General features: G+C 45.7%; 1 protein-coding gene across 1 annotated transcript in view; it reads right to left on the bottom strand.

The window, feature by feature from the left end:
- Window positions 1-19,516, bottom strand: part of DGKQ (diacylglycerol kinase theta) — a 1,232,715-nt gene that overhangs the window by 235,920 nt on the left and 977,279 nt on the right. The window contains exon 10 of the mRNA XM_086961841.1: window positions 16,087-16,177. Within this exon, the coding sequence (XP_086817967.1) occupies window positions 16,087-16,177 (91 nt within the window). The remainder of the gene's footprint in view (window positions 1-16,086; window positions 16,178-19,516) is intronic.

Raw genomic sequence — 19,516 nt, 5'->3', positions numbered from 1 at the left:
CGTATCAAAGGCGGCAGACATATCGAGCAGGATCAGGAATGCTGCCGGTCTTCTGTCTGCACGCCTTTGAAGCTCGTCCATAGCGGTGATGAGGGCTGTTTCGGTCCCATGGGCAGGCCGAAAACCAAATTGGTCCCCATCCAATAATAGATGGCGTTCGAGATGGTTGGAAAGAGTGTTACTAACCAAACGCTCAACTATCTTAGCCGGGAAATGCAGCAAGGAGATCGGCCGATAATTCTTAGAACAGTCAGGATCCAAAGAGGGCTTCTTTAACAGAGGAGAAACTAGCGCCCGTTTCAAATGGGTTGGGAGAGTGCCAGTAACCAAGGATTGATTGCAGATTTGATGAAGGGGGCGGAATAATTCGTCCTCAAATTCCTTCCAAATCTTGGGAGGCACCGGATCCAAAGGCGAGCCAGAAACGATCCCTCTAGCTACCTCAGTGAAATCCTCATAGTTGAGTGGAGGGAACGCAAGTAGCAGATCACTAGCCTCAGAGACGAGGTCGGCTGGTCGTTCTGCTAGAGAGACAGAGCTCAGGTCAGGTGGAGGGATACACTCCGGAGGCATGTCCAGGTCTTTAAGGATAAGCTCGATTTTTTCCTTAAAAAAAGTAGCAAGATTGTCACAGAGATCTTGGGACGGGACAATCGCATTCTTGGCGCACTCCGGATTCGTAACGCTATTTAGGATGTTAAAAATACTCCTGGAATTGTTGGTGGTGTTGCAAATAAGCGAGCAGTAATATTCAGCTTTGGATTTTTTGATCAGACTCTTATAGGTAGAAACCTTGGTCTTCCAGAGCTCTTTCGAGGTGTTACTGTAATCGCGTCTCCTCCTTCTCTCAGCTTGTTTGCATCCTAGCTTTAAGTTTTTTAGTTCAGCATTGTACCAGGGGGCAGAGTCTTTGCCCCTACAGCTACTTATTTTTAAAGGGACATGTTCATCGAATGTATGGACCAGCCTCTAACCCTGCATTGAAGATGGATAAGTACTTGTTACCGGGTGGGGACTATAACAGAGCCCTTTATTCCAAAGCAGCGGAAAGGGAACTGTCAGGACCCACCAAGATAGCGGTACGAGTGTGGCATGATGCGAATGCGGCAACGGGATGGAGGGATCGACTGACCCGTGCGACTCCGCTTTATGCGTCTGAAAGACTGGGGTGCCTGTGGAGGACGAAAGGATTTGAAAAGTGGGATATGATTGGTATTAGTAGGGTGAGTGATCTATGGGTCAAGGGTAAAATCAAGACCTTCGAGGCACTGAAGGTAGAGTATGAGCTGAGTGATAGGGAATATTTCCGTTATTCACAGATCACCCACGCATTGAGTTCGGTTTTTCCTGAGGGTACTGACATCCCCGAATCCTCCCCACTAGAAGATCGGGTGCTTGACTGCCACGTGCCCGACAGCACTCAGGGCTCGACAAATCCACTCAACCGCTCGCATTTGCGAGGTAAATTTTGTGAGGTCGAGCTATTTTTAGGTCCTACTCACCCTTTCTGGCGAGTAGGAAAACATACTAACTTTTGTCCTCCGTCTTTGAAAACGGAGCAAATGTGACAAGATAACAAGATTTAAAGGCCTTTTTATTGCTCACAAAGCAAATGAGCAATAAAGATGCCTTTAAATCTTGTTAGTTTGTCACATTTGCTCCGCTTTCAGAGACGGAGGTCAAGTAGGTTACTGTTAGGTCGAGGAGATTTTTCAAGGTACTAGACCTGCAGGACTAGTACCATTTTTACGATTTGTCGAGCCCTGGCACTATTTCTTTGATATATAAGAAATTGATTAATAATCTAACGGATCTATTGGTGCGGCTCAGGGAGGTTTGGACCAGCGACGGTTTAGAGTTGGATGACGAGGATTGGCAGTCGGTGCTATCCTCGCCTAAGGAGGTCGCGATTCCGGCCCGTCTCCGACTCGTTCAACTTAAAATCCTACATCGGATATATGTCACTGGCCCGCGCTTGATTCATATGGGCTATTCAGTGGATGGGTTATGTAAGCGTTGTTGTGGACTGGTTGGAACCTTCCTCCATATAATTTGGGAGTGTCCTGGGGTGGTGGTGTTCTGGAATCTTGCGCATGCGGTGATGGAAAGAGTCACGGGGTAGCATTATTGCCCGAAGCAAGGCGCTGCCTGTTGAATGTCTGGGAACCGAATGACTATGACGTGGCACAGACGCAGTGGGCGACCCTTCGGAATATGATTGCTAAGAGAGACATCGCGCAGTTGTGGGGCTCCCAGCAGCCGCCCACGGATTTGGCATGGAAGGAGAACATGGACTGGTGTATGTTCAGGGAGAAGACGGTGTATGTGGCATGGGGTAGAACCAGGAAACGGAATAAAATTTAGAGCCAGTGGAACTCCTACCGTGGAAATGTATGCACGCTTTCATTTGTGGAGACCCCAGAGGTCCCCCTTTCCCCTTGACCCGGCATTCCAAGTCTTGTGTAGCTTTTATGATCACTGATCTTGTTTCCTCACTGCCCCCCCTTGCATCAATGTTGTTTGTATTATATTGTACTGCAGTTTCCCTCCTCCTTGAACACATGTCCGAATGTATTGTCTTATTGCCTTGTGTATAAGTTCTTTTTCTTTAATAAAATAAAAATTATACCAAAAAAGAACTGTAACTTAAGTCTTTAGCAGAAAGCAGCAAAGCAGGTGAAAGTGGATTTTGACAGGGTGGGTATGAGAACCTACCCATCCCTCCCTGGAGCGGTCCTTGTGTTACCTGCCAAAGACGAGTGAGCGCAGGCTGGTGAGACGTTTTTGCAGTGTCAGGGTAAAAAAAGACTGTATTTGAGGCCCCACTTCGTCATTTATGCCAAGTGTCACCTGATTCATAGTATAAAATAATGTCCTCCAGGAAAGACAATGGCATTCGAAGCTTTTATACAGCATCAGTTGCACAGCCGTCTACACTGCTGCATCACTGATAATAATAGCAATAATATAATCTCGAAGCAAGGCTGTGGGGATCCTGCAAAATACCCCCTTTGACTTTTCTTGTAGTGACCCTGTGAGCTGAGAAGCGGAAGCAAAATAATGCAAGTGAGAGTAGTAGAGTGTGTAAACATAGATGTACTCCCGCCAAACATTAAGTTAACCCCATAAATGCACCATGACCTATACAGGCCTAATGAAGATGATGATGTTGAGGCATCATAGGGACAATAAAAGTCATCTCCCCAATACCACCAAACCACAGCACCCAGAATGGCCATGAATAGACCCCCTTTCCCCCACGTACTGAACGGGCATTCATGTATTAATTAGCAAATTTGAGTATGCCAGGATTAGTAGAAAATCATGTTGTTGTCCTCCTGCAATCAGTAAGGCTGACAAATGTCGTTGACATTAAAGACCTTAATCGTTGGGTTCTCGAGTCGTCTCTGAAAAACTTATGTCTGTTTGCAATTGCCACCCCTAAACCTCACAACGATAGAACATATGTGTTCGCCCGTAAGAGTCGCTGTTGCTCGGCAAAACATGCCATAAAGTCAGCAAGTTGGGGAAAACACTCGAAGCAACAGAAAAATTTAAAACGCACGCGGAACAAGATGATTTATATTAAAAAAAAACACCGCATGGTTAATAGGGCTCTTGGCGCACTAGCCTCTTTACCAAAAGTGAGTATTGGACAGTGGCCGTAAAACAGGTCGCTGGGGCCGCACCTCGTGTGTGGCCTTCAGGGGTACAGCGAAACGCAGCCAGCGAGCTGTGAATGATTATGCGCGAGCAAGGACACAGACGACTGCACGCAGGTTGTAAATAGACCGGAAGGCACGTCCTTGTACGTCAACGCGTGATGAACTGCCGTGCCCCGCAGCTCGAGACACCTGTTTCTCTGCCAATGACGAACCTACGATGACAAATCATGTGCCAGATGGAGACTCCGGGTCGATCCCATCCACCTCTAAGGCCCCAATAGGAAACAACACATTTCTAAGGCGAGGACGCTGCAAAAACTGAAAATAAGACCCGCAGAGGCCACGTGAAAAACCAGACTCTGAATGGAAGAAAGGCAACGAGACAGAGCTTCTCTGAGACGAAGGAGCTCTTCTGCACAGCTATAGAGGAGGCGCCCATGCAGCACTAAAGCGTTATTGGCAGAAGTAACGAAAATTGTATCAATTTCGTACACGAAAACAAGCACTGACAATGCTACTAGGTCTGGCTTACAACGCAACGTGTCTCTTCAGTTATTGGTGAATTTAGGTCAGTGGTAGAAATGCAGCCATAGACTAAATAAAATCAATAACAATAAAAATAGCCAATTAAAGAATACTGATGAAAACATTTATCGACTGTTTCTGCTTTACGAAAAGATCCTCTTAACTCAAAACTGTAGAGTACCAATACTATTGACTTCAGAAAGATGACCAATTGAGTCGGTTGTGATAGGATTCCAACCTGTGTCCTGCCTGTTAAAACAGGTTATAATAGGAAACAGATTGTAGCAGCACACCTGTGACATGCAATTACACCTTCAGGAGTGAGCACTTAGCTTTTTTGCCAATGGACCAAACCAGTAATGATCATCTGGAATACAATGGCCCTCTATCTTGGGGCTCACACTTCCATTTGTTAAAAGAATACAGTTGGCTTCAGATGGATTATATTTATTTACCATCAAGTGAACTTTGGTAATTTCAAACTCTCACTGGTATCCTGTAAATTATTGAAGTCTATCCACTCTTCAATGAGCCCGCTTGGTGCCTACACTATCTATTAACACACCATAGACCAATATTCTTCCTTTGCTATATCTTTATTGTTGTTTTAAAAATACATTGACGATATTAGCTCAACATTGAACGTTGGCATTTTTCATAAATATTGCAATATTGCAAAAAGTGCTTTTGAAAGGTCATATAATATTTATAGGCTACACAGAATCTATATTCATCAATTCTTTGTAGCATTGCATTCTATGGAGAATGGTCTTATATTAAGTAAGTCAAACAGTAAATATGATGTAAACCATTAGAGTTTGGTAATAGTGGCAAAAAAAAACAACACACAGTTAAATTCCGTTTAACTCTTCATATACCGAATCATGCTGTTCGCCACGCAAAGAGGCTTTCAGAAAAAGATGCCTCAAATGAGGTAGAGTGACAGTCTTTATTAAAGTTTTAATTTAGGGAATGAATATATGCATGCGTCATGTCCCACCTGCGGATCTAAATGCATACTAATCAATCATTCAGCAATAATTAGTACTGGCCCTGTCAGCAACTGTCACCATTTGCAAAGCTAATTAACAACATATCTCAATACCTGCAGGAGCTTCCATTAAGGGGACAGTGCCTCAGGAAGGGCAGGTGGGGCATTTACAATACAGGGTATAGCACGTGGCCGTGGAGGTTCTGTAATGTAAACCCCTCGCTCTTCCTCCCTCCCTGCCCTTATTCTGCCTGAAACCTCTCTGTGACCAAAGGCCCTAGTGTATCGGTGAAGTAGCCTAAGAAGAGGAAAGTACTTTCAATATCAGTGGCCATAGATAATATTTTGTGGTGGAGGGGAGAGAGGCATCATTTTGGGCACATCAATAATATTTGCAGATTTAAAAAAAAGAAAAGGTGCTAAAAAGGTGAAAGTGCTGCCACTGTCAAGAAATGAAATACTGCTACCAATTAGTGTTTTGAATGAATCATCCTCCCGGTGGGCTAAGAGAGCACCCCCACTCCTTTGATTGATATAGTCATGGTAAATGATTACTTCCCTGGTAGCCCACACATTCATTCCAATAAGAGTGGAACAACTCATTTAGAAAAATTAAAATCGTAGCGCCTGTTAGCAAAGGAGTAGGTTAATCACGCCACTAAACAACCGCATCAACTTCTACGCTCCCAAACGCCATCTCCGATCAGGCAGTCACGCCCTCGCCGCCGTCCCCCGCATCTGAAGAACGACAACAGGAGGAAGGTCCTTCTCCTACCTGGCCGCCAAGACCTGGAACGCCCTCCCTCCCGACCTGCGCCTGACCCAAGACCACCTCTCCTTCAGGAAGGAGCTCAAGACCTGGCTGTTCGAGCAGTAGCAGCACCCCCACCCCCCCCACCCTCCCCCCAAGCGCCTTGAGACCCTCCGGGTAAGTAGTGCGCTCTATAAATGTCTTTGATTGATTGAATGATCGACTAAATCTGCAAATGCTAACATTTAATATACTTTAATTCCACTAAAGAGGTCAATCATACTGTCAGTAACTGCAATAATAGTGGCTACAGCCTCAAAACATGAGTGGATGGATTGATGGAGACGGACGAGGTAAGGGCAAAGGGATGTGTGGGGCAGTGGATATGGATTCAGATAAACTGAAGTTGATCAGGCGCTGAAAAGAATTGTGTGCAACCTGCTTCTCACAGGTTGGAATCACTGCAGTGCCTGGCTTGCCTTTCATGCCTCTGGCGTCGATAGCACTATTATGGCTTAATTGCAGGACACAATACCTATCAAAAAAGCACCAGAGTATGAATCGATTGGTGCTATGTCCGAAGTAAAGAAAGGGAGGGCATCAGAATAGATGGGTGGATTATTTTATAAAATATATATCCTGCAATATTCTGGATACAATGCTGATGTGTTTGAGCTGACGTATCCCGTCAGCTCACTGCAGGCTGGGAGCAGGTTGTGCAAGTATTTTCAACAATTCCCTTTCTAGCTTCTAGCTTAACCGTCCGAAAAAAATATAAACCACATCCTTGCTTCTTGGACCTCTGGCCCTGCAACAAACCCCCCCACCCATCATTGTTTCTAGGGCTTTAAGTGGAGTAAAAAACTGGGGGTCTCAAAGAGGGGTGTCTGATGTAGTTAAGGGTGTGGCTTAATAACACATAAGCTACAAATCTGTGCTTAGCATAGTGTCGCACCCAACTGGTATTTTGTTGCTCCTGTCATTGCATCCAGATATATAATACAACAAGTAACATTACATCTACAACAATCCAGGACTATTGGCTTTGTCAATGGTTCTTGGAGGCATATGCTAAATAAGCAACAACTAGGGCTTCGTTGTATAGAACACAGAAAATGCTTCTGTTCTGAAAAGGAGTCTCTTTGGAGGCAGTGAAGGGTGGCAGTGCTGCAGAATTGAGATTTTTTTCCACCGAAGATGAGGGTGAAAATGGGGAGCTCGATAGGGACCCGTCCCAGCACCGGCTTCTCAGAACTGCCGGTGCAGAGCGCCGGCAGGACCCAGCCCAATTAAAGCCCTGATTGCTTCTCAGATCGTCCTTTCCCTTTCCAATGACAGCTCCGGTGTGTCAAAGTACTGCAAGCAGCCCTACATTGCTTCCTTCCTCAGTTGGCACTACAGAATTACCAGCACTCACATAAACTGGCAACATCCATACTGGGTGTCCTGAATTAAGGCAACAGCCTCCTTGTTGGTGAAGTATTGTTTGACCGTGAGCAAATTACTTTATCTCCCTCTGCTCCAATCCACTTATCTAAAAACAACGAAAACTTCGAATCCGACTGAACACCAGTAAGATGTGAATAAGTGGGCTGTTCTATTTAGCCCAAAGGCCAACACATCTAATGATGGTTTCATTGGCTGTAGTAGAAAGGTGTATAGTGTACTCAAATAATAGGCGTATCGCCAGAGAGATTGCGGAGGAGGGCTTGCGGCCCCGTCCACCACCGCCCTCGCTCATCAGTGCTGCCCTCGTCCAACACAGAATGGTATCCCTTTACAAATAGTCACTCTTGTCATCACACCCACTTCCATTTTTACTTTTAATATTTTGGAATGCTACAGACGAGACCAATGCAGCTGGAAATATAGATCTTTGGGATTGAGCACTTGCTGAGAGATCTCTACATAACCCCAGTTCACAGGCCTGAACCCCAACAGGGCAGGCACAGGCTTTCATCTTTCAGAGGCTGATACAATGAACATCTGCACTTCGCAGGAGCAAACGGATACTCTAAATAGTGAGTACTTCACTTGCATTTATCCATTTAGAACACTGAGCAACACCCTTTTCAGTGTACTAGGTAGCGCAAAAGCTCTAGTCTCAGGCGCTATATATGTGGCATATTACAGTAAAACCCCCACATGCTAACCTGCACCATACCTTTGTATTCCAGAGCTGCACCCTTTCCTCAGCAGGAGGGTTCTCTTTCTCATGAAGGAGGACTGCTCCTTCCCTGTGTAGGTATCAACTTCGGAGTCCATGGTGAGCCGAGGACACCCCTCACGTGGAATAAATATCCTGTCCGCAGATGAAGTTAGAGGGTATTCCCACCCCTGTTTGCTGTGAAGTGTGCAGCTCGACTGAGACAAAAGCAGTGGGAGCGTCAGGGAGGTTTTATTTGTTGCTTTAGAATTGGAGTAGTGTCTTCGTAGGCTTTCATTCTCCAAGTTATATTTCCAGTTTGCCCCCAGTATAATAACAAAGGAAGGACAACCAGCCAGCATATGAAACCCTGTGCAGCTAGGGACAGCGACAAAGGACTAGGCTCAGGGTTATGAAGACAGAGAAAAAGGACAGTGAGTAGTCCTAATTATTCCTGTGTGATGGACAGACTTTCTGCTGGAATTAGTTAAGTGTGAGAAAGCGACCTGAACCGCAGGGAAGTGGAATAACAAGCAACAACTTTAGACAGTATTGCCGTTAAAAACAAGAGTTTGGGGCAGACAAAAAGAAAAATATTTACATTTAATACTCAGTAAGCGCTTATCTGCAGCACGCACAAAATGCCAAAAAGCACTCTCTTCGGGCCTAACTTACAAACAGCGTGAAACGCCGCTTTCATTTCTGTTGCCGACGCCAGGTATAAACAACATTAAAACTGAAATGACCAGACCGGAAAAGGGAGGAGAGGCTATCACATACTAGAACAATGTGATGGCCAAAGAAAATATCCTCTTACTGAAATCGCCTAGGAGAGAGTGAAGGAAACAAAGGCTGGGTATTTAAAGAAATGCACCGATAGCAAGCTGGCATTTTTAAATGGCACAGACACCAACCAATGGCAATTGGTGGATGTGCCAAAAGCCAACAGAAGGGATACATCAGGTCTTGCAGACAGCGCATGCACTGTCGAGGCACGACCTAAAAAAGTAAGGGAACTGTGTTGGTGTGCACAATGGGTGTGGGGCGAGTAAGCATAGGGGAGGGGTAAAAGAGGTGGCTAAAAAAACGAAATATTCTGTAACTTTTTTCGATCTTCCACCTTCAAGTATGTACATATAAAACAACACATTGCTTAAATGTTAAGCAAATGTAAGTTAAGTTAATCAGTGGGAAATGCACTATCATAGTTTTTGAAACATCTACTAGAAGTCTGTGTCTGTAACCAGAAAGCCACAGAATTGAATTCTGGAGCGAGCAGTGGAGAATAGTTCGGGACGTTAAACAGGCCCTTTAGTGCAGGGGTCTGTGTTACGGGCATTTAAAAAGCACACACTTCACAGTTCAGCTGATAAATCCTTTCCAATACCACTCAAAAACAATAAATCTGTGTCATCAGGAAGTGTAAAGTGATTCCATTAATTAAAGCCAAAACCAGCATCTAAGTGCCTTTTATAAGTGCAGATTGACCCGTTGTGCACATTTACACTTCTTTCATGTTAGCAGGTACCTTGGCAAGAAGGCTTGATTATCTGCCTGCCTGTCTTCGGTTTCACAGCACAGAAGACTCACCACCTTACACTCAGCTGAAGCATTTCAGCTCTCGGAATTACCCATCCCAGGACGGTTATGTTTTCACAGACAGTAGGGGAGCTGTTTTCCTTAAATTAAAAAAAGAATGCACAGATTGTACCTCTCCGATCCTGGCCACTGGTTTAGGTACTCAATACCTCATTGTGCTTGCACTCTGACCTAAATCCTTTAAAAAAAACACACACACAATCGCAACAGGCTTATGCAATATAAATCAAACGAATAAACAAGAAATAAACAAAAATATTCCTGCATAAATATGACAGGAACGTGCTTGCAATTAAAGATAAATAAAAAGTTAAACATAGTAACAAGTGGCCATCTTGGAACAGTAGTTTGTATAGTGATTATTTACTGCACTAATCGACGATGCTGATTTATTCCTTCGAAATGTGAAAGTTGTTGGACAAGGGCCTTTCTGCAGGGTAATCCCCAGACTTTTTAACTTCACTCCTCCATTTTTGCTGGCTTTTAGGACTCTGCACACGTTACCAGTGCTATCTAGTGCTAACATGCTCTCTCCTTAAACCATGTTAGATTGGCTTATACCCATTTGGCATATTCAATGTAATTAGTGCTAACACATTCTCTCCTTAAACCATGTTAGATTGGCTTATACCCAATTGGCATATTCAATTTAATTGTAAGTCCCTAGTAAAGTGGCACTACCTGCACCTAGGACCAGTATAATAAATGCTATTAGTGGGCCTGCCTCTCTGATTGGGAGACTCACTTTCAACATGTCTCAGGCCTGCCAATGCAGCCAGTGTGTATGCAGTTTTAAAGTGCCATTTTGGCCTGACAAATTAATCCTTTTGCAAGGCCCAAACCTTTGTTTTTCATAAATGTAAGTCACCCTTAAGGTAGGCCCTGGACAGCCCCATGGTCAGGGTGCAGTTTATTTAAAAAGTTGGACATGCACTTTTGAGGTTTACCTGTACTGGTAGTGAAAAACTCTTAAAGTCGTTTTCTACTGCTGCAATGTGTACTTGTTTCATAGAATACATTTGGAATTATCTGATAACATTTTTTATGTGTTATTTCCATATAGGAACAGGTAACCCATTCATGTTTGGTGTCTCAATTTTGTAATGAAAAATACTAGTTTATGTGATACTAGATTTTAAATTACAACATTGAAAATGCCACTTTTAGAAAGCTGGCACTTTCTTGCCTTAGCCATTTGGTGCCTGCACCGTGTCTCTGGGTCACATGACTGGGTGTAGTTGACAGTTCGGCTTTGTGTATGCCTCTTAAACAGCCACACCCAATGGGAAACTTAGGTGTGACTTAATGGGTCATTACTAGTATTATGGGAGGGACAAGTTGAGCCCAGCCTCACCTATACTTGAATATACTGCGTACGGTCTCTACACAAAGGACTGCATACCCCCTGTAGTTATTCTGGAGCCAAGACCAGGAAGGCAGAGCATCTGTGCACTACAAAGACATGCCTCTAGAACATTATCCCCACTTTAAGGGCACAAATGGGTATAATTACTGGACCTCAGACACCACCAATTCAGTACACATCTGGACCTGTTGATACTCCGTCAGTATTCAACACAAAATACCTCCTCCAACAGACACCAACAAGTCAAACAGACCTGGGGCAGAGTTGCGCAATGGGTCATACTCTTACTCAAGAAGTGTATCCTTAACACTAATCTGCAGGTCGTGGTGTAAATGCTGCAACGTTTAATAAGGTCTTATCTCATTCCCACCCGTGGAACAAAAACGTGTGAAAACAAAGGGAGAGTGCCTCACGGTAGTAACACCCGAGGGGGTTCCTGACCTGGTATTGTCAGTTTACCCACTTCTCATCATTGGTCACTCTCTCTTTGTCGTGACAAAACAAACAGAGAAAAACTGTTTGTTTTCTCTGTTTGTTTTGTCACGACAAAGAGAGAGCGACCAATGATGAGAAGTGGGTAAACTGACCATACCAGGTCACCGTGAGGCGCTCTCCCTTTGTTTTCACACGTTTGTGTTCCACGGGTGGGAATTAGATATTTTGTGTTGAATACTGACTGACTGAGTGGGGGGCTGCCTCCTCCTCCTTAGTACCTTCCCCCTTGAGCTCCTTTTGTTGGTTATACCTGTTGATACTCCGCCAGGACGAAGGAATAATGTGCTGCTACAAGGAATACCATTCTGCTGGACTGCTGTCCTGAAGGAGTGCTGCCCTGCTCTGCTATCCTGCTGCCTGTTTCCTTCTTGCCTTTGTGTGAAGGACTGGACCTGCATCACTCGAATCTATCACCCAGAATGACTCTAATGGCTATTTGGCTGGCATCCTGATCTGAAGCCTCAGGGACACAACAGACTTCCAACAACCTTGCATCTGCACCTGGACACTCATCTGTGAGCCTACCCTGCCAAGTGGTGCCACCCCAGTCCTGAATCCTTGGAAGTAGGCTTAAGGTGCTCTGCCAGCCTCTGTGGACCTAGCGAACCTAGCGGAACCATTGCATCACCTCTGTTGCACCGTTGCACGGTGCACATCCGAGCAGTACTGACGCATCACCGGTGCTGCATGGATTAGGCACATCTCAAAGACCCACAATGCAGCTCTTCAGGAATGATGCATCACCATGACTGCGTGATGCAATCCTGGTGGGCCCTCGCATCTCTTGAAAATGGGAGCCTCGACGATAATGCCAGCTTCTGCATCACAGCTTTGCAGCTCTTCGCAACAGAAGCATCACCCCAACTGCGCACCGTATCCTCGATGTGGGACTTCACATCGCTAGCCCCGTCAATGGGATCCTGGACTATGCAGGCCCTCGCATCACAGCCTCACCACATCTCGGAATCAACGCATCGCCTTGGATGTGTAACACATCTTTGACGCAGATCCTTGCAATGCTCTGCAAACCAGGATTTGAGGTACTTTATTCAGCGGGACTAACTGGATCCCCGTAGTCGGCACGTTCTCCATCTCGGTCGACACAAACGTTTGACTTTGCCCTAGTCTCGCATGACCAGATAACCACAGTTTATTTATTTATTTAGATAGTTTTTTTATTGGGTGAACGTAAACTTTGCGGGTATCAGATCACTTTACAGATTTCCGGAGAGACGCACGGTGATAGTAAGAAAATCAATGTATAGGAGTCAACCAGGGAGGAGAGGAAATTCTTTACAAGGTTTGTAGAGTAGAGTGTAAACATCAATAAAAGCTAAAAATAACATTAAGTAAAAACTATAGTAATGGCAATGTCAATAAACAGGAGGCTAGAGTTCTAACTGAATACGTTGAGAACCAAGAGATCGCCGGTGAATGTTGTCAAGAGTGTGGAAAGGGAAGAAGGGTATCCTGGAATTTAGGGAAGGAATATGTTTATAAGGAGTACGTTGACTTCTTTCTTCAGGGAAATAGTTGAGGGATTCATTCAGACTTCAGGGGGCAAGGTGTTCCAAATTCTCGGGCCATCCCAGAGAAGGATGGGTTGTATGTTTTCTTCTTGAGGAATCTCTGTGGTTTCAAGAGAAGGGTGTTGGAGCATCTGGAGCCGCCATAAAGTATGAGCTTTAGAGTGAAATACCTGGGGGGTTTGAAGTGGAAGGCTTTATGTTTCATGCATGCAATTTTTAGCTGACCTTTTCCAGAGTCTAGGTTTCGTTCGTTGGGCTGTGTTGGTTATCATTGCTTGCATGATGAGGAATGTGCTGCAGTGGTGGTCGGTCCAATCACAGCGGAGGATAGATACTAATTTAATTGGGTTTTGCAATGATAAGATGTAGGGATGATCCTTTGTTATGTGTGGGCCTGTCGCAGAACTGAATCAGATTAAGGTCAGCAAGGAAGATTTTGGAGATGTTAACAGAAGGCTCATTTAGGTCATTTCAGTGGAGGTTGAGGTCTCCCAGGAAGAGAGGGGGTGGCAATGGGTGTGCAGAAATGGGGTAAGAGAATGTAAATTGAGGAAGTTTGCCTGTTATAGGCAAAGGTAGGACATAATAGTTGGGTACGTTTTACTTATAAGTGAGGCATCAAGGGTGGGTAGAGACATATGAAGGTTTTGATAAGTGTGTGAGCAAGCTAAAGTAATGGGTAAATAGAGCCCTTAAGGATGGAGAGGAGCCAAATTTACCATTTATATGTGGCAGTCTCAGAGAAGGCTCAGTCATATAGGTTGAGTTGCTGTAGACCATCTTTCATTTCTTTGGTGGTGGTGGTTCTCCAGCGTGAGAGGCAGGACAGGGGATTTCCAGACAGCTACTGTGTCAAGGGGTGCAAGGTGCAATTTGAGTGGATGAGTAAACGAACAGCATTTAGTTGGGAGTAATATCCGTAGGAAATTGTGAACTTACTAGAACCATTAGAAAATGGCCATCCTACTAGAGAGAGAGAGAGAGAGAGAGAGAGAGAGAGAGAGAGAGAGAGAGAGAGAGAGAGAGAGCGAGAGAGAGAGAGAGAGAAATAAAAAGTTGAGAATGGGGGTTCATTGCAGTCTTTCTTAACCATTTGGCTGTTGAGGGGCATGGCTCCTATGTCAATTGCTACATTACTGTTACAGTTATGGTCACCATTTTGTTGCTGGGGATGTGGAAAAGACGAGAGAAAGACTTGCAAAATGGAGGAGGGTCAGGCAGAGTGCGATACCAAACGAACGACGTGCACCCACAATGGGCTTCCCAGAACAGCAGTCCCATATGTCTAAGGCTTGCAGGTGCTGGCCAAGAACGAGCTAGAGTCAGGGCTCGGGCAACTTTCAAGCCTGCAAGGCTCCTTCCTCCTCCCAACATCAGAGGGCAAAGGAGGCCAGACAGAGCAATACACTGGGTCACCATCAATGCCCAGGACACAGAAGGGCCTGTGACGCACTGAAGTGTCCATCAGCAGCTCAATAGGAGGGCAGTAGCCCAAGACAGTGACATTTTGGGAGCGGGCCATCTGTACATCGTGGTAAGCAGCAATAAACATGGTTTGGCCGAGGGGGACGCCAGGTCATGGGCAAGGTTCAAGGAGACTCCTGAGAGGGGTACAGGCCCGCCGAAGAAAGCTATTTGTTTGCGAGAGACTGCGCCCATCAGCTGGGACCACGTCAGCGCCCATCAGCTGGGACCACGTCCGGACTCAGCTAGATCACCGCAGCGGGGGCCCCGTACCCAGCAAGCCAGAGCAGCTGTGCACTCACCGACAGAGGACGAACAAGGATTCTCAAATGGAAATCATACATGCTGATGACGTTAAAGGGGGTAGCAAACACCCAAACCCTAGCTTACTGTGGTAATCAGTGTGATGTTATGTAACAAATTTCCACACTACAGGTTTTAACACAGTTTAATAACAATCCACGCTTAAAGACGTGTTCTATTTAACATATGTTTTCCACTACAAATAAGTCAGCTATAATGCCTTTGTCATAGTTATTTGTAAAAAACAGAACAGACAAAGTATTTGACATAACATTTTGCATTAAACAATCAGGTTCCTAAACAGCATAACAAGGATTTTCATGGTGCAAATCTAGCAAGAGGATTTGTCAGAGTGGTCATCAAGACCAAAACCCATGGCTCCTGTGGTAAATTATGAGGTTACATACAACAAAATATATCTATTCTGGCATGACCACAGTATAATAAGGGTCTATCTACTGGCTTTAAAGCATGCTTTTCACAAAAAGGATGCAGGGCCTACTGCCCTTGTCATTGCCTTTCATAATAAAGAGATCAGGCATTTGGCATCCGACATCGGTTTTTTCAATGAATCAATCATGTCTTTAGCCTTGTCTTGGTTGGTCAAAATAACCAATTTAGGCTTACTGTATTGAGCATAACCTTTACCATTAGACTGTAGCCATAAAATTAAAATATGTACAAAATGTCAGCTGGCAAAACAATGTACATGTTTTCTTATGTGGGTGAAAGAGGGATTCCCAAAGCGCAAATCTTACACCAATAGCTTTTGTCAGAGAACATAACACAACACCAAAACCTTTGCCTACTATGGGAATGAATTTCCTTGTAACAAAATACCTGTGTATTGGCTTTAATACAGTATGTTTACAGTTCACCCTTCCAGGCCTATTGGCTTTAACGTATGCTTTTCACAAAAAAGAAGTCAGGACTATTGCCTTTGTCATAGCTTTAAACAAAAAAAGCCCAACCCTATGGCGTCTCACAAATGGCACCATTGACTTGGCATCATAACAAACGTACACACTCTTTTTCGTGGAAGTACACGTCTATCACTACCAAAACTGTAGTGGAGTAAATCAAAACTTTAAAAATAAATAAACATGTAGAAGGTGCCAGAGCCCCTTTTCTAGTAATGCCTCCTAAAGCTAGTTTGCTGCTGATCACAAAGTCAGGCAATAGCAATGCTGTCAAGCAGCCATAACAAGGTTGAACATAAACGAGGCAACACATTCAAAGTGGCAGTGATTACCTGGCTGCCCAGCTCCTGCAGGACCTCTTCAATGACGCTCTTAGTTGTGCTCTCCTTATGTATTCGAATTGAAATGTAAGCGACGCCAACCCTAAGGTAAGGAATAAAAGCAAATGCATCAGGAAACCGGCATCACATGATCTGCTTATGGTAAATATAACAAATGTGTCACGGGCCTCTTTCATGGCCGTAGTTGCCTTGCAACATCCTGCAGGGGGCAGCACAGAGCCTGACAGCTGCGGGGAAGATGAGGTGGGGAATCACTTACCAATATTATTAGGGGGGAGGGCAGTGGCTTAACGAAACTTGAGGCCCCCCCCCCTGCAAAGCACATGGAGGGGGCCCCCCTCGGCCCACCATGCCCCCCCCCCCCCTGGCGGAGCAGCCCACCATGTACCACTTTGCCCTACCACCCAGAAATCTAGCATATTTTGCTTTGAAACCTCCAACATTTAAAGGAAATGCCTCTATATTGTCTTTCTGTCTCTCGCTCTCTCTCCCTCCCTCTCTGTCTCTCTCTCTCTCCCTCCCTCCCTCTCTGTCTCTCTCTCTCTCCCTCCCTCTTTGTCTCTCTCTCTCTCCCTCCCTCCCTCTGTCTCTCTCTCTCTCCCTCTCTGTCTCTCTCTCTCTCTCTCTCTGTCTCTCTCTCTCTCTCTCTCCCTCCCTGTCTCTCTCTCTCCCTCCTTCTGTCTCTCTCGCTCTCTCTCCCTCGCTCTCTCTCCCTCCCTCTCTGTGTCTGTCTCTCTCTCTCTCCCTCCCTCTCTGTCTCCCTCCCTCTCTGTGTCTGTCTCTCTCTCTCTCTCTCCCTCCCTCTCTGTCTCTCTCTCTCTCTCCCCCTCCCTCTCTGTCTCCCTCTCTTTGGATTGCAACCACATGTAATGTTGCTGGGTACACTATAGAGATATTCACGTTTAAGTGTTATGTTCTTCATAACTGTATATTACAAATTATTTGTTGTTGCCCACCTGATAACTGAAACCACGCATCAATATTTATCAATATAATATATAAAAGAATACAATCATAATAACAAAAATCTGCAGCAAATGTATGAACTATTTTTAGAAAATACTATCAAAGCCTTCTCGTGGATACTGTATGCTAATAAATCAACACGGTAAAAAACAAAGACGAGATTCACCAGTATCTATCATGGACATCAGAAGACGTGACCTCCTTTCACCCTAACAGACATCACACAGGCGTGACCCTTGGCTCAATCATGACCTCTTAAAAGCCTTGTATTTGTTGGGAGGGTGGGGAGGTAACACTTGGAAATCACAGAAGGTAAAAAGGAACACAGGAAGAGACAGGTAGCACAGAGACACGACTCTATCTGTGAGAATGTGTGCATGTCTGTGTTTGCATGCCTTAATAGGCACATTAAAGTGCGAGTGCCTCTGGTTGTTTAAAATGAATGGAAAGAAGAAGGCTTGTTGATTTGCAAAGGAAGCATATATCCATTTGCAGCTTTTGTGACTTCATTCCCTTGGTTTGCCAAAGTCATTTAAGATCGTCAACTACTCCCCCCACGGCCACTGTCTGTCCTTCCGTGGGGTGTCACCCCCTGAGGCTGGAGGCCCCGCCGGTGATGGAATTACTTCGGAGTTCGGCTGTTCGGACAGTCCTGAGCGTGGGCGGGCCTGGCTTTGTCTTCGTTCTCTTCTCTGTCTTCTTGAGTATGGCTATGCGCGACGCTGATGTAAGCATGAGCGAATTTTGCGAATCTCGCGTTCGCGAATTTTGCGGATTTGCGAACTCGCAATCCGCAAAATCCGCAAATTCTCGCGAATTTGCGGATTTTTTTTTGTGTGTTCGCGCGGGTTTCTGCCAGTTCGCGAGGGTTTTGTACAATTTCGCAAAACGCGAACTTACCTGTCGGGTCGCAAGTTTCGCGAACTTGTTGTTTCTACGTGTCCAGCTTGTTTGGGACACTCTTCTTCATCACTGCCACTCTCTGTCACCACTGCCACTCTCTGACTACTCATGCCACCCTCTGGCCCACCCATGCCACCCTCTGTTTCATCACAGCACCCTCTGGTTGTCCAGTCAGTGTACATTATTGTGGCAAAGCAAGCACACCTTCCCTGCCTCAAGTGACCTGAATTAATTTGGGGCTGATTAATGTGTCACAGAATATTTTTTTAGCTGGCACCTGCTTCCTTAGTGCTTCCTGATTAGTGATCTTTTGCACTTGCTAAGTGCTTTCATTGTTGCAAAATTAGTTACAACACCTGCCCTGCCCCAACTGACAATAATGATTTAGGGGCTGATTAATGGATTTGAACTTCCAGCCTGGCTCCTGCTTGTCTCCCTTAGCTGTAATTCAGGACCTTTGTGGCATATGTGTAACTATTCTGAGGTTCAGAGCAGGGTCACATAATAGTTGCAACTGGCAACTGAACTCTGGAGGGGCCCCTCAGGAAGCACTACAGGAAATGGCTACTAATGATGAGCCTGAACTTTTGAACCTGGTAAGTAGTTTCAGTTTTGCTAAGATCGTATTTCTGCAATTTTGTGCTTATTCGCGGGGCGCGAAGTTGTACTGGGAAGCCGCGAACTCACGCGAACAGTGCGAGCAAGCCATAAAATCCGCTGCTCGCGGATTTGCGGATTTTGCGGGAGATTCGCGAATCTCGCGGATTGCGAATTTACCGAAAATCCGCAAAATCCGCGAGCGAAACTGATTTTCCGCCCATGCTTACGCTGATGCCACACGCCACACCTAACGCGCATTTGCGTGTGAGCTCATTGTGCCGCCGGCGATTTCATTGCGCATGTGGGGCTGCCTGGCATTGGTCACCACTAACCAGCCAACCCTGCCCCCGCCCCCCACGCGCATACGCGGCGGCGGAAAGTGAAACTCAGGAGGACTCAAGGAGCATAGTAACCAAATGTGTGCACGCCGCGCATCCACCCTGTGTCCCGCCGCCATTTCATCGATTCGAGTCGAGAGGATAGACTCACTGTCACTCTGATATGATAATACAGTACTGATGATAATAAATTATAATAACTGCTCACCTCACTCAGTCTCAGACACTCACACGGGTGACGACGGGCGGGGCCCCCCCCCCACCATTTCGGACTGGACTGAACTTGACTCTCGGGGGCCCCCGCACCCAGTATTTTGAAGACTCCCAGGGGCCCCGGCCGGGGCCCCCACCCGCACCATTTCAAAGCCTGGCTTGGGCCCCGGCCGGGCACTCGCACCATTTCAAAGACTCGAAGGGGCCCCGGCCTGGGCCCGAACAGGCACTGTCTGCGCACCATTTTAGAGCCTGCTGTGCGTCAGTGTCACAGATGTATTGAGGGGCCCGGCCAGGTCCCCCAGAGCCCGCAGGCCCCCTGCAATGCGGGGCCTGCGGGGGCTTGTGTTACGCCCCTGGGGGAGGGGGGACATATGGTACAGAGACATGGGTTGTTCTAA

The sequence above is a fragment of the Lissotriton vulgaris genome, chromosome 3_1 (assembly GCF_964263255.1).
Source record: "Lissotriton vulgaris chromosome 3_1, aLisVul1.2, whole genome shotgun sequence".
Taxonomy (NCBI): Eukaryota; Metazoa; Chordata; class Amphibia; order Caudata; family Salamandridae; genus Lissotriton; species Lissotriton vulgaris.
The sequence above is the reverse complement of the archived record's forward strand: the minus strand, read 5'-3'. Positions and strand labels throughout refer to the sequence as shown.